The 15,976-nt window shown below is 34.7% G+C and overlaps 2 protein-coding genes and 1 pseudogene across 2 annotated transcripts; 2 read left to right on the top strand and 1 right to left on the bottom strand.

Annotated features, from left to right (window-relative positions):
- The first annotated feature begins 156 nt into the window (after nt 1–156).
- LOC107060802 (uncharacterized) lies at nt 157–984 on the top strand. Its single transcript, XM_015309115.1, has one exon. The coding sequence runs from the start codon at nt 157–159 to the stop codon at nt 982–984; it is 828 nt and encodes a 275-aa protein (XP_015164601.1).
- An 820-nt stretch (nt 985–1,804) lies between these two features.
- Nucleotides 1,805–8,107, top strand: LOC102592800 (probable bifunctional methylthioribulose-1-phosphate dehydratase/enolase-phosphatase E1; annotated as a pseudogene).
- A 3,639-nt stretch (nt 8,108–11,746) lies between these two features.
- LOC102592121 (VQ motif-containing protein 4-like) lies at nt 11,747–12,859 on the bottom strand. Its single transcript, XM_006348197.2, has one exon. The coding sequence runs from the start codon at nt 12,613–12,615 to the stop codon at nt 11,923–11,925; it is 693 nt and encodes a 230-aa protein (XP_006348259.1). The 5' UTR covers nt 12,616–12,859; the 3' UTR covers nt 11,747–11,922.
- Between the last annotated feature and the right edge of the window lie 3,117 nt (nt 12,860–15,976).

Genomic DNA, 15,976 nt, shown 5'->3' with positions numbered 1-15,976 from the left:
AAAATGAGTATTTGATAGTTATATTGGAGTCGGATTAAATTTGAATTTGGTTCGGTATGTCTATCAATGAGAATGGATAAGAGCCTTATTACTTTTCTCCCCCAACCTGTTCCCCCGTGTCTCTCTCTTTCCGTAATTTAGGGTTTGATCAGCACCATGGATGTTGAGGCAGCCGAGTTCCAAGAGTGGGAGATGATTCCCTCGAACCGGGCATCTGACTCGGAACCGTTAGCTCCGGATGGTTCAGCCGGAAACACGAACGGTGTCGATGAAGTTGGATCTGAGACGATCGGTGTGATTCAACCCAATTACTTCTCTCTAGACTCTCAAATCAGGTATATGGGTACGTTTTCTGCGGATGGAAGCGAGGAGGACTCTGAAAAATCGGATAATCCGAGTTGGATTGAGCCCGATTCTGAAAACAACGAGTTTACCATGAAGAATTCTCGCGAATTCTGGTCGGATTCCGGCAGTGAGGGTAAAAATGAATTGGGTTTTGAAGAGATGAAAAGTGAAAATGGTGAAGAATTTAGGCCGGATTCTGTGAAATTTGGTGCTGGAGAAAATAGTCATCTGCAACAAGTTTCTGTTGAAGAAAATCAGGAAAAGGAAAATGGAAATGTTGAAGGTGAACAGAGGAGGGATGCAGGGGACCAAAAGAAGAGCCTAGTGTGGTGGTGGAAGGTGCCAATACATCTTGTCAAGTATTGTGCTGCTTTTAGAGTTAGCCCTGTGTGGACATTTTCTGCTGCTGCTGCTGCTATTATGGCTTTTGTTATTTTGGTTCGTAGGTTGTCTAAGATGAAGAAAAAGACCAAGGCATTGAAGCTCAAACTAACTGTGGATGACAGGAATGTATCTCAGTTCACAAACCGTGCTGCACGCCTTAACGAAGCATTCTCTATTGTGAAGCGGGTTCCTCTGATTCGGCCACAGTTGCCAGCCGCTGGAGACACAGTGTGGCCTCAGATGACTTTGAGATAGACTGTTATATTTCCCCATTTGATATGTTGTGTCGCTTCTGTGATTGTATAATCTACTATGTTTACTGCTGTTGTTTGATCTCAAACCTATGTATATTCACTGGCCAAAGAAATTGCTTGCTTATGCTTTTTTAAAAAGAAACATAAGAGATCAAAGCTGTTGTTTGATCCCAAAGGTGGTTTTGCTTGTGCCTTCAATCTGGTAAAATTTCCCAATTTCTATTCCAAGATTTGATTTTTATGGGGTTCATCATGTTTTGATTGCTGAATCCATTACATAATTGGAAATGTTGGATTCAAAATTTGATCTTTATTGAATTTCTTTGTACTTTGTACATATATATCTATATTTCTGTGTTAAAATGTCAAGGTGGAACCATGAGGTCTTAGGATCCAATCCCAGTAGAGACAAAAACAAAATACTAGGTGATTTCTTCTGATATGTCCTATCCTTGGTGTAGAGTTACTTGGTAGTTGATACATGTTGTTGTTGGGAGATGGCACGGTCTGAAGAGGGTAGAGTGTACCTTCCTTATATTTTTGCGGGGTAGATATGTTGTTTCTGATAGACCCTCCACTACAAAGAAATGTAATCGGTGCAGGAAAGTAAGAAAGAAAAAGAGCCAACAAAATAGCAAATATACAAAACAAGTGTAACAACATATTTTTTTTTTTATGACAAGGGAAACCCGCAGCCGCTACTATGCAATAGCTCACAAATCACATGGGAGAGGTAACCCGCACTAGGCAAGCTTGGTGCGACAAGCTCGACCCAGAAGGCAAAACCCCTTGCTTTCGCTGGCAAGGGGTTTTGAACTTGAGACCTCCAACATGGAAGTCCCAAGCCCAAACCACTGGGCCACCCCGAAGAGTCTTGTAACAACATATATTGACAAACCGAAGAAAAGAAACTACGTGATACATAAATTATACTACTAGAAGTATGATAACATTTGATTATCTACTAACCTTCTATCCTAATCCTCGACCTACATATCTAACTATCTAAGGTCATGTCCTCAATCAGCTGAAGTTGTGTCATGTCCTATCAATCACCTCTCCAAGCTCCTGTTACAACCAATCTATCACATCTCCTCATTGGTACATCCTAGCACTTCCTCTTCATATATTCAAACCATCTCAGTCTTGCTTTCCTCATTTTATCTGCTACGAAGTCAATACCACATAAATGAGGATGGGGAAATACTTCAATTTCTTTCCATTATTGTTGGATCTTGGAACCATTAACACATCACTTGTAAATTGAAGTTTTACCAATTTGAAAAGTTGTTGGAACTAAGGTATAGTGGAAGTTGAATTGTTGTTTTTGGTTATAATTCAGAAGATAATTAAAGTTGGCATTATTCTCAGCTGTCTAAGCTTCATAGTTGAATAGGGAAAAAAGATCTTTTTCTTCTATGGGGGGATAATTGTTTTGCAGTCATGTCTATTTGAAATACTGGAAACAGCCTATCTACCTTCCAAGGTAGGGGTACAGTCGACTACCCTCCGAAGACCCCATTTGTTGGATTATACTAGGTATGTTGTTTTTGTGTTGTAGATTATTCTTTCAGTGTAATTGTTATGTTATCTGTAGTCCTTTCTTTGTTTTTGGCTAGCTCAACGAACTTAGCATATTTCATTTCTCTCAGGTTGACCTCGGTATCATCTTACTATTTCTCTGCTGCCATCTTGAACTTATTCTCTCTCTCTCTCTCTCTAAATAATCTAGTAACAGCCCAGACCCAGGATTATTAGTGTTGTAGCCTGCAATTTCTCAGATAAAGCATGATTCCTTTGGAATGGAGAGTGTGATCTCATATTAGTTGATCTATAAACGAACTCTCTATTTTCTTTTTGATTGACTATTCTACTTCACTGGAGGGCCAGCGTCCAAGGACCTGCCATACCACTGATCTCACTTAAGCGCTTGACGTCAGAAATAGCAATAAGAAGAGCAGGGTTAAGGATCACTCACGTCACGGGCTGTAAGTTTCTTCCTTTTTTTTCTCCTCAGGCATATGTGATGCTTAATGCTGGTGCCGTTATCCACAGTCATGGAATGGAACCCTGCCTTGTAACAATGCTCAATCCACTAGCAAAAGAATTTCAGGTAACTATGCTACAAACTTTTTTTGAAGTTAAACACGATCTTGATGTGATGCCGATATATCCTTTTGAGTCATCAAGAAAAAAGAAAGGGGGATTTGGTAGGCTGAGCTCCAAATGTTCAATACAGTCCAACGTCCATATAATGCTGACTAATGACATTTTGGCTTTTTATTTGGGAGTATAAGTTTTCTTTCAAATAAAGATACTAGTACTTTTCCTAACATCACATGAAATGTAATCCTAATGCATCTTCCCTTTGCCTGCAACTGTATAGGCCAGACTTTCTCTATATATTTGTCTATGTAGTCATTTCATGTAGCCGACACAACTAGTTTGGAATTGAGGCATAATTGATTGATCTCTTGATGTAATTTGCATTTGAAACTTTCTTTTTTTCCAATGTACAGAGTTGCTATTGTCTCTATTTCCTCTACCTAGTACCCCTAGCTCAATTGATAAAATTTTAAAAGATATCTAATTCTGCATTGTAAATTATTGAAACCAATTGTCATTTTTCATCTCATTCACTATTCATTGCTGCTTTAATTGACAGATCACTCATATGGAAATAATAAAAGGAATTCAAGGACATGGTTACTATGATGAACTTGTAGTTCCTACCATCGAGAACACTGCATATGAAAGCATATAGAGAACTCACAGAATCTCTTACTGAAGCTGTATGCCTCTCCCTCTTCTAAAAGTCACACCCTTCCTTTGTGTATCTGCACTTGCTTATGTTTTGAGTTCTGCTTTAACTTTGTTTTTAGATGCTTTACTGGAATTTTATAAGTACGTTAACTTCATTCCTGTTTTTTGTTTGGCTATGATCATCAAAACATCAAGGCTTACAGTTTCCCATTTGCAAATTAGCAAAATACATGTATAGCTATCACTCATTCAATTTCCCATTATTATCATCACAAAATCTGGTCACTGTCTGTGATTCCTATTCACTGCTGAAGTTGTAACAGTACATGGAAGAAAGTAGACCGGTTTGGCTTAATAAAATATTCGTAAAGCATTGATTGCAGTAGATATCCTTCCCCTATAAGAGGAGGAAAATTTATTGAATAGTTCTTCTCATTTATAGAGCTGTTGTAACAACACATGGAAGAAAATGGCTTAGGTTCCTTTTTACATTTTTATTTTGGGCTCAGTTCCCAAAAAGGGGTAGGCCATTAAGCGAACGGCTGGCTTAATCTTAACAAGTTATGTCAAGCTATTAAGATTGGCTGCAGAACATACTCTACCTTAAAAGATAGGAAGAAGTCATGCCCCCAAGGCCTAGCTCAAGTGGCAAAAGGTGGAGGATTTGTGGCTTAGGTCGTAGGTTCAAGCCCCACACCATGCAAAGCGAAGCCCGATATTTAAGTGGAGAAGGGTAGAGGGGCAGGCCCATTATCCACCGAGTTTAAAAGGCTGTGATTGGTCCAAAGGGCGGGTCACAGACGGATTTCTCGGTTATCAAAAGAAAAAAAAAAAGAATACCTTTTATATAGAAATTTCTATGTCACTCCTTTTCCTTTAATCTCCTTCCATTAAGCGAACGGCTGGCTTAATCTTAACAAGTTATGTCAAGCTATTAAGATTGGCTGCAGAACATACTCTACCTTAAAAGATAGGAAGAAGTCATGCCCCCAAGGCCTAGCTCAAGTGGCAAAAGGTGGAGGATTTGTGGCTTAGGTCGTAGGTTCAAGCCCCACACCATGCAAAGCGAAGCCCGATATTTAAGTGGAGAAGGGTAGAGGGGCAGGCCCATTATCCACCGAGTTTAAAAGGCTGTGATTGGTCCAAAGGGCGGGTCACAGACGGATTTCTCGGTTATCAAAAAAAAAAAAAGATAGGAAGAAGTCATAGATTCCTTTTTCTTCCCTTCATCTTTGGAAACCTACGGTGGATAAGCAGTGGGAACACTTTCAGCATGATGATGCTTGTCCTTTCCACTAGATTAGTCTTTTATCTGCTCAAACAATTTAATTATTTTTTATTACATGCTATTGTATCTGTATGACTGGTAACTGAAGTGTAAATCGATCTTGTTTTGGCAAGAAGAATAAACTAAACTAATTGCATGGGTAAAAAGATGTTTACCTTGCACGGAGAGCTCAGACCTACTAGCTCTTCCCTTGAGGTGCTATCCACCACTTCGGGTTAGTAAAAGCAATCTTGATCTAGTTTCAAATTCCTTCTCTTCAATGGAAACTCTAGATCTTCTCTTTATTAGCTTCAGTGTAATGTGCATCTATAAGTCAACTAGTTTTCTGCCTTTAGCATTGTTATAGCACTGTGCTTTCATATCCTTGTCATACATGTTAGTTACTAACCAACAAAAACTGGTTTTCGCAGTACGTTTTTTTTTTAAGAATTGAAGTGCTATCATTTGTAGTAAAGAGAACTAGTCCACGCCCATAATCCTACTTTTGAAGTTCCAAACATAGTTCAAGATGTATGCTAATCAGCACTCTTAATTACAACAAATGGTCTGGGGTTCACTACAGAAGTCTAGAAGTAAACAATTAGCCCATATAGCATACAAAAATATACTAGGCACACCTGATGCTAGGAATCAAGAAAAACATCATCCCCTCCTCTCTATCTTTCGTGGATGAGTCGGGAGTTATGCAGAAGAAGTTCTTGATCATCACTAATGTAGAAAAACAAAGCACCTTTAGCTGTATATATGGTTTTCCTTCTGGTTATTAAAAAAATTGGTTTTCCTTAAATGATAAAAGCTGCTAGTATTAGTGTAAGGAGGACATTCCATACGAAAATGCTAGTCACTAAATACAGTTCTATTATTATTCACTCCTTTGTGTAACCAAATTTGGGTTTTAAGAGTAAACTTGATAGGTTATATTTTAAACATAGAGTAGAGAAGTCTTGCCGGCAGGTTGACAGTTAGCTTAAAAGTAGTCAAACTATGATGAATCCTACGAACGGATATAGAAAGCCGCCTCCAACCAATTTGGAATTGACGTGTAGTTCATTTTAGTATTATTTATATTAGCTTAATTGTTGGAAAGGAACTATCTATCATTTAAGGATAGGGGTCCAGACTTGTGCGATGGAAAACGGAAAAAGGTTGAGGTGCGCACAAACCAGGACACCACCATTATCATAAAAGAGAGGACAAAGGCCATTTTATTCTAAAAAAATCATCTGCATATTCTGGAGACTAACTGTATAACAAGATTACAATAATATCCTCTGACCGTCTCCTAAATTTAAACACTTCCAATTATGCTGCCCTAATGTTTAAGATGATATTTTGATACTGCAATTCATGTGAGGCTTGATATATCTACCTAAACAAGGTCTTTTTCATGAATATTTGGAAACGTCTGATTTTGGTTTGACAAGCATGTAAAAATATTTCCATTATTTTCTTGTGAGACAGATTTGATTGATGCCTGATGCCATTAGCCAACCTTGAAAGAAGATAATACTGAATTTTCAATCTTTATCTATTGATGATTTGTATCCTTAAGTGTCATATATCTATGAAAGTATTGAACTCTTTTCCATGTTGAACAGATCAAAGCTTACCCAAGAACAACGGCTGTGCTGGTATGCAACCATGGTATATATGTATGGGGAGATTCTTGTATCAGTGCTAAAACACAGGTTTGTGTCATGAATTTTATCAGTTCAGTACTTCTAATCGTGTTTACTAACTACTACTACCTTTTTCTGGCATATTTCCCTTTTAATCTGTTCCAAAAGGAACAATTCAACTTTGAAATTTCCATTTTATCCTTAATAAGATTATTAATATAGCACACAAATGTTTAAGTCTTGTTGTAGATCATAAGTTTCAAAAGTCTTCCCTTCTTTTTTGAACTCCGTGCCTAGTCAAATAGTACCACAGTAACTGGGATGAAAGGAGTAATAGTTATGTTGCTTCTAGTGTATTTTGTTGCACCCTACTTCACAAAATTCATTTACTGTGTTAACACTAACCTTATTTTTGTTTGTTTGGGGGGTGGGGGTGGGGTTGATATGGTTAGGTAGAAGATTTTAGATCTAATAAAATTAACTTAACTTAACTTGTGTTAGTAAGTTAAGGATGACCTCTGAAGGAGTTTCTAGATGACCTATAAAGAAGTTTCTATGCACATCTTATAATCTATTTGAGAATGTACATATGGAAACAGTCTTCAGATCAATAAGTTTATGTGTCTGTGTTATGTTTCATTTGGCTCTCTTCTAATTGACATGTTATATCAATTAGGAATTGACTGGACAACGCCAACTCATGCGCCTGTTCAGAATGCAAAAGCAGGTACACTTGCTCAAATGGCAGCATAAAGCCATCAAGGGTAAGCACTTGAACAGTTTGGACTATTCTCTTACTTTCTTGAAATCTGAATATATACATTTGTGTGCCTTAAGGTGTTCCCATTGAGTTCTTATTGTTGTCGGCATTGTGATATTCATACTTTCTTGCAGCGGTGCATCTTTTTGGATATTGAAGGAACCTCTACCCCAATCTGAATAGAATTTTGTTGCTTGAGCTATGTTTACAATGCCTTCTCTTTCTATGAAAACAGTGTCAAGTGATATGCTTGAAAGGACATTAAGAATGGCAAAGATATCAGATCTTTGTGCTGCCTTTTTGAAACGTCCAGTTCATTTTGTATGAAAACAACTCTAAATGTGAGATTTCTCACTTTCTCAGTGATAATCTCTATTAGACCAGGAAACAGACCTCCTCCAGATAATCACGGGTTCCGGACAGTTAGATATATCTAAAGATGGAATGTGTCATTCTGTGAACATCTCCCATGTATGGTGCAGTATTTTAACATAATAAAAGAACGTTGGTAGTTGATCGATCGTTTCTCTAGTGAAATAAGTAGAGCCAATCGAGTCTTATACTGCAGCTTTACAATTTAGTATTTGTGTCAATTAGTCTCCTTTTTCTTGTTGTATTGAGATGGTATTAAGTTTTATCTTATGAGAACAATTCCTTTGAGATTGGTGCTTTCGTAGTTACATTTCTACTAAAATGAGTTTTTTTTTTTTTTTTTGAAGACAAGGGAAACCCGCACCCGGCTACCCTTTGGGTGCGCACAGGGTAAAACCCCTGTGCCTATGCAATAGCTCGCAAACCACATAGGAGAGGTAACCCGCACTAGGCAAGCCCGGTGCGACGAGCTCGACCCAGAAGGCAAACCCCTTGCTTTCGCTGGCAAGGGGTTTCGAACTTGAGACCTCCAACATGGAAGTCCCAAGCCCAAACCACTGGGCCACCCCGAAATGAGTTAACTTGCATGTATTTCTATCCATCTAATCTTACAGCAGATTGAATAGAAACTCGTGAAAAAGCAGTGAACACTTTGTTGAGGAACGACACTTCTACTCTTGCTTTACTAACAACATCTCGATTGACTTCTCGATAGGTTTTGTATGTTTAGCATATCAGTTCACTCTGAAGAATTCATGATTTATATCTGTTTGAGCAAGGATCTATTTTTATAATTTGTTTATTGCAATTTGCCTGATTTACCTATTGTCAAAGCTCACTTTCTTGAGATTGCAATCCTATCGAGACGAGAAGGAATGAATAAGAAAGCAAAGGAATCCTATGATATTATATTCACAAGGGACAAATTAAAAATAAAAAGGTGAATTTTTTTTTGCAACATCTTGTGTGGTATACAAAAAATTGGACAAATAAAAGTCTTTTTCTAACTATTATCCTTTCATTTTTTTTTCTAGTTTTTCAATCATAATCAGCTCCACTTATTATTTCTCCATTTCCCCTCTCATACTGCAACTACTGGTAAGTTATAAGTCAACAGACAGAAACTTATCAATGAAAAATATTATTTTTTATTTGTTTTAAAAGAAATGATTTAAGTTATGTACACACAGTGTAAAGATTTTTTTTTTACATTTTTAATAAAATTTTGATATATGTGATACCTGATTAATTATCATTTTTATCATATGATCAAGTAATATTTTTCAAGAGAGTTGCATGTATTTACCTAATAATTGACATATTGTGTAAAAATATGTTTATATACCCTTAGGCCTTCGTATGGGTTTATTACACGTTTTCAGAAGTGCAAATTGATTACTATTATCCTAATTTATGCGACATACTTTTGTTTTTAAATATGTCATATATATATATAAACTAATTTAAGTTTAACTTATTAAGACAATTTATATCCATGCAACTGTTTACAACTTGTTTTAGGCATTTACAAAAAATTCTCTTTCTTAAATTTCATTTTTAGAGAGTGGAGTACCTTCATATATTTGATTAGAAAGTATAACGAAGGATATAAGTTGTTCTAAAATATAACACAGGATAAAAAGAATTTATTTTCGATAATAAAAGAGCAAATATGACCCTTTTTTTTTTTTATCCTAGTATATTTTAAGATCTAGAAAGCTACAAGTCCTAGAAACACTATGATTTGAAGTGTGTGGGAAAAAGGATAAGGATCCCAAGAAAATGACATGGTGAAAAATTGAAAATCTTTTGGAACATTAAAGATGAAAAAAATAAATTTAAAAATATCTAAGAAAAAGTGGGGGCCATTATGTTTATAATTGAGACTTTATGGCTGAATGTGAATCAAACATCCAATCATTTTAGGGAAAAAGGATTCTTTTAATATCTTTATGATTTGATTAGTCCATCTTAGGAATAACTCTGCGGACCTTACTCAAACACTCCACAAATTGAGGGGTCTAATCTCATCCCATCAACAAAAACGATGTCCTTTTCTTTATTTCTTTTTGGTTTCCGACTTGGTGTTCTGTATTCGTATTGAGTTTGATTTCATGTTAAGAAGCCTCATATTAGGAGGTAAAACGCTTTCTAACAATAAGGATTTCGTATTCAAAGAGAATCAGGTTTGATATCTCTGATGAAGAATAAAAAAATATGTATGACTCTACCACAATCCTGATTGGTTTTTGTTTCTTTTTAAAAGAAGCACAAGCAATTAGTAATTCAATTTCTTTGGCAAGTGAATACAACTAGCTCATTGACTTTGCTCATCTCTTTCTCTCTCTTTTACTTTTATTTTTGGTGTTCAAAACTCACTAGTTCGATTAATTCAAATGTTGTTATCACAAGTTTCCTCATTTCCAAACCTCGGAATCAAGTTACAAACTTAATGTTTTTTTAAATCTCTTTAATTATATCATGGGAGGGAGAAGGAAAAACTACGCTACTGATGGAATTCGAACTTAAAAAGAATTCACTAAGTGAGCTAGTCTTCTGATATGACCTTTATTCATTATAACATTGAAGTTATAAAACTATTCTCCATCACATAACACTAAAGTCATTAAACTTTATCCGTAATAACATAGAGACTTATCTATTAACGTTAAACTAAATCGAATAAACTTTCATCACTTTAGTGCAATAAAAAGATAAATATATGATTTTATTATTATAGTGGATAAAGTTGAATTCATCACCCCTACCCCCTATTTTTTCTTCTTATATTCTTATTATCATGTCTTTAACCCTCTAACTCCCCAAAATCCTACATTCTTGAAGCATATTTATGGTGCATGATGACTTTGATTAGTGAATCCAAGTATCTTAATCCATTAAAATATTTATACTCCTAGAATCATTAACACTTTTTTCTTAGTGTATATGTGCATATATGCTCATAAGATAATGCAGAATATGAATTTGATCCTACCATTACACACTTTTTTAATTGTAATAATCACTTATCACTTATTCCCACTGTTTGTACATATATTGGCAAAAGAATACGAATTTGATCCCTCCACCATTACTAGCATATATTTAAGCTCTTGTTTTGTCGTAAATTCTAAAGTTGAAACTTGAAAATTTGTGTTTTTATGATAAAAAAAAACTAGCTATTATTCCAAATACAATAAGTAATTCTAAATACTATTATGCTATATTCTTAAAATGACGATACCCTTTATTATTATTTTATTTTATTGGACAAAAGTTGTAAAAGTCATAAAAACACCACAAAAAATTGAATCTTTTTTCATGCAACACTAAAAATTGTGTAACAAAGATAAAAATAATCACTTGTAAAATAGCCTTATAAGCTCAAATGACAAAGTATTGTTTTGGTTTGATCTTTAGGATCGTTATTATGTTCCCTTGAATTTCAACTCTAAGGGAATTACGATAATTTAATTTCTGAATCCACCTTTTATGACTTTTAACAAACCATTTGCCTAAACCACGATGCACCAATGAATCTCATTGAGTTTAACCACGATTCATGAGCTCGTGGTTAGCTTAAATGTGAGTCCATGACGATGAATGTGATGGTTGAAACTCAACTCTTATAATGTGGTGACTCTACCCATAGTATGTTAGGTTTTCTTGAGCTTTTTGGTGTTAATTAGGTGCTTCACTATTTGGTACACTTCTTTAGACTATAATTCTCGAAAACAATATTTCTACCTCTCGTGATTGTAAGGTCTGCGTACACTCTATCCAACCCCAGTTGTGAAATTTCACTGGCTATGATGTTGTTGTCGTAGTCTTCACACTGTAATTCAGAGATGAAATCGCGCAATTTGTTATAGATTTGCTCGTTGTTACTAAAGGAATCCTTGTAAGTAACGGATACGAAAGACGAAAAAAAGATGAAAAAATTGAAAATGAAGAAGAAAGATATGAAACAAAAGTTGTTTATTTCTGTTTTCTTCTTTTGTAATCTGTTTCTGAAACAATGGATGAAAAAGGGAGATCAAATTATACAATTGAAACAAAGATCTCTACCTTTTTTTCTCTTCAAATTAAGCTGAAATTCTCCTTCTCACAGCAGCACAAATCACAGAAAAATTCACTTCAAGAAGAAGACCCTGAAACTCTCGGAGAACTCACCGGAAACAGAGGCAAAAGCTGTGGTTGAGAATCTCTCGGTGTTCTTCTCGGTGAAGGATGCATATAAAACTTCTTCTCAGCAATAGCTTTATCTTCTTCAGACAGATTCGTTAATGGCGAAGATTTATTAAATGGGTCTTCATTCAATGGCGTAACAGGGCTTAAAGCAAGCGAAGGGAAATCTAGAATACTCGGCGAGAGAATCTCCAGTTTGTTCCGAGGAGAAAAACTCGAATTCTGAGCATGAATTCCAGGAATCAAAGGGCTAATCATAAACCCATTTTTCAAACTGTTTCTCCTTTCGTAGAGCTTGAACCCTGGTTTCTTCGGTGCGTTTCGAATTGGGGGAATTGAACTTTTGGCTGAATTTGAATTTGAAGAGGAAGATGGATCTGAGCCAGATGCTTGTTTAGCAGTTTCAGATGATCCAGTTAGCATTTGAACAACTTGTTTGAAGGAAGAAGTATCAGCTTGAACAAAAGTTGTTGGGTATGGGTTAGTTGTTTCAGATCTAGAAATTGTTTTTGGGGTCAGTGGTGGGGTTGGATTTTGGATAACTGATCCATTGCTGTTGCTTGTAGGACTTGTTCCATTGCTTCTTGGTGAGTTAATGGAAGATGGGTTCTCTCTATCTTGAATTCTTGAAGTGATTTCCATTGTTACTATCTCAAATGAAAATCAACAACAAGAAGAAGATGAAAGAAGAGAAGAAAGCAAAGTTTGTTTGGAGTGAAAAACAAGGCTAATGGGGAAGAAAGAATAGAAGCATTACAAGTAATTTTGCTTTTGTTTGTGGACTTTGTGCACTTTGTTTGAGCCTTCAAGTCTTTTCTTTTTCTCTTTTAAGACTAATTTTCTCTCCTCAACAACAAAAAAGACACTTTCTCTTTCTCTCTTGTTATATTTGCTTTTATGGTGCGAGGTTTTTCGTGAAATGAATATAATTCTTCTTACTCTTAACTAAATATCGGAAATAGAGACTCTCTATCTTCACAAGATAGTGATAGGATTTGCGTATACCCTACTTCTTTCAGACCCCACTTAGTAAGAGTTCACTAGGTATGTTGTTGTTTTTTACTCTTAACTAAATATTTTGAGTGGTAATTTTCTTTTGGTAAAATGTTATTCCTTTTAGTGGATTAATCGAGGCCGTGAAAAGGTATCACATATCAATGACGAGTTCAGACTATATTCTATAGATTCATGAAAATTTAATATCTTTTATTCAAATTTTATATATATAATAAGAAATCTATTAAATATTTCAACTACAAACATAGTTATAATTAAATATTAATTTGAAATCGCAATAGAAACTCAACAACAACAACAATATACTCAATAAAATCTCACTAACTGAAATTTGAAGAGAATAAAATGTACACATACCTTATCACTATCTCAAAAAAGTGGAGAGGTCAATCACGATAGAAACTCATATATATTAAATTTTGAATGTGTAACTCGTAAAAGAGAGTGAGGTAAGGGTAGGAGGGAAAAAGGGGGTGGTGGGGGTGAAAAGGGGGATGGTTGATTGGGCAATAGAGAAAATGCAACCCACAATAGTCAATTTAGATAAGAAAAAGAAAAAAAGGTGTGTTGGGGTGTATTGGTGGAATTTAGGGCGTCATCATCAAAAGTGGCCAAAGAGTTGGAATTTCATTTTCAAAGCATATTGAGCTGTACATTGACTTCAGAGCCCTGACCTCTGGCCCCTCTTTTCTACTGTCAACTACTCACTTGCACACTCACTTGCTATTCTGATTGAGAGTGAACATGTTAACTTGTCATCTCTATACATACATCTTTTTTTCTGGATCGTGTTGTTCGAATAAGTTATTATGTATTTTGACTAAATAAAAATAATAAGACTTTTATATTGTGGTGTGTTGAAGAACGAAAAAAATTCACATGAGATGAGTGATTATTTTATTAGGCTTGGATAATTTTCCTTCTTCTGAACTAGCTGATTTGAATGATTGATATGTTTGAATCAGCTAGTGTGTATCTTGACTAAGCAAAAATGACAAGACTTTCACAATTGTGGTGTGTTGAAGAATTAAAAAAAATCCACATGACAATCCTTCTTTCTTTTGAACTAGCTTTTTGGGATACGTTACGCTCAAGACCTAATTTTAGCATGGTGTTGCATCTGGGAGATAGTATCAGAATCCACGTATCTTAACTAAGCAAAAGCAACAAGCCCTTCACAATTGTGATTCATTCTCTGTGATTTCTTGCTTGAAACCCAGTCGACCCTTGAGTCTCAATCCGAACCATTCTGAGAAGTCTCAAGACACTATATGGACCTATAGGAAAGTCTCAAGCCAAAGGACGATATTTGAACATCAAAAAATAAAGGTATTGGAATGTTATGGTACTAATTACGTCTCATCAATATAAGTATCGAATAACTTTTGATGGTTCTATTGAATTCCAAATTCCAAAAGTGTCTATACATTTTCATAAAGAAAAATAAAAATAAAAAAGAGGAAAGTTGTGAGAAACACCGTCCGTGACTTCAGCCTTTTGAGCACTTTTGCTGTTTTTCTTCCTTCAAATAATTGAGAATGCATCTATTTTCATTATATTGACCCTACCATTTTTTTAAACTTTCTTTTTTCACTTGATTTTTTTTCTTTATTTTACATATGTAAAATCTTGTATTAAACTCATTTACGAGAGCTTCACCAAACATAATTAGTGCTAAACTAGGATTAAATAAGGTAAATTGATATAGACTAATTAGGGTGTGTTTGGTATGATGAAAACATGTTTTTTTTAAAAATATAAAAATAAGTGATTTTTCGACTTATTTTCAGGTGTTAGGTAAGTAAGTAAAAAATACTATCCTAAAATTATTTGAATATTATCAAGGAAACGTTATGGTTTGAGAGTGTGGGATGGTGGAGGGGAGTTATGGGGGTGGTAGAGGTATGATGGATGATTGGAATGAGTGTGATTAAATTCGAAATTGTGTGTTGTAAGGTTCATTTTAATAGGTGATATTTTCACCAAAAAAAAAAGTTCATTCTCAAAAACTTGAACATGAAACTTTTGTTAACAATAAATGAATCACGACCATTCCATCGTAACGACTATTGAATAGTAGCAAAAGATATATATTGGTCCCAAAGTCTCAACAATCAATGTTGCCAAACAAGTTCAGTCAACCACTTAAAAGTATATGATATGTTAGAATATGAAGGGAAAAAATAAATTGCATTAAACACAAAGCAATTGCAATAATTGAGTGATTAATTTTTTCAATGGAAGTTTATTTATTGCTCAAACATCAAACCTATCTATTGTAAGGTCAAAGTGAGAGATTTTTTACTAGTACTCCATAGGCCATCAGTCTATTTTTACTTATCCAGTATTGATTTGGTACGTCCCTAAGGAAACAATAAATATTATGATAATTTATTGTATTACTCTTTGAATTTGACAAATTCATTATTTTGAAAATGATTATATTTAATAATAAGAATAAATTAGGAATTAAGTGATAAATTATCTGTGATTTTTCAAACTGAACATCTATTTTTTAGTATCGTGGACAAGTAAAAATGGACAGAGAGTACTTATTTAAAGTAATGGGAAATTAAAGCATTCTCTAAGCACTTGAAAAAGGTGTATAATCAAATTCCCATTCAATTGGAATTGGAACTGATGATAATTAAGTGGCATAAAAGAAGTGGAGCACTAAATAAAATAAGCACTAATTATGTACTTATTTTCAAAAGCAAACACACCTTTCTTTGAATTAGTTTTCCATTCAATTATTCAATACTATAAAAAAAATATTATTTTTTTGAATAAATTGAGTTTCAAAACCCCTAATGAAAGTGAAATATAAAACTTCTATAAATGTTAATTTACTAAAGTTAAAAACTAATCAACGTGCTTAGTCTAATTGTTTTAACTCTGATACTGACTAAGTTTGAAATTAATTAATTTAATACATAATCTTTGATAATATAATAATGTTTACTAATTTGGCCGGCTTGACTTAAAT

The sequence above is a fragment of the Solanum tuberosum genome, unplaced genomic scaffold (genome assembly GCF_000226075.1).
Source record: "Solanum tuberosum cultivar DM 1-3 516 R44 unplaced genomic scaffold, SolTub_3.0 scf00096, whole genome shotgun sequence".
Taxonomy (NCBI): domain Eukaryota; kingdom Viridiplantae; phylum Streptophyta; class Magnoliopsida; order Solanales; family Solanaceae; genus Solanum; species Solanum tuberosum.
This window is presented reverse-complemented; position numbering and strand designations above follow the sequence as displayed.

Bases quoted from the DNA above. Each gene is read 5' to 3' on its own strand.
- LOC107060802 (XM_015309115.1), top strand. From the start codon at position 157: ATGGATGTTGAGGCAGCCGAGTTCCAAGAGTGGGAGATGATTCCCTCG.
- LOC102592121 (XM_006348197.2), bottom strand. From the start codon at position 12,615: ATGGAAATCACTTCAAGAATTCAAGATAGAGAGAACCCATCTTCCATT.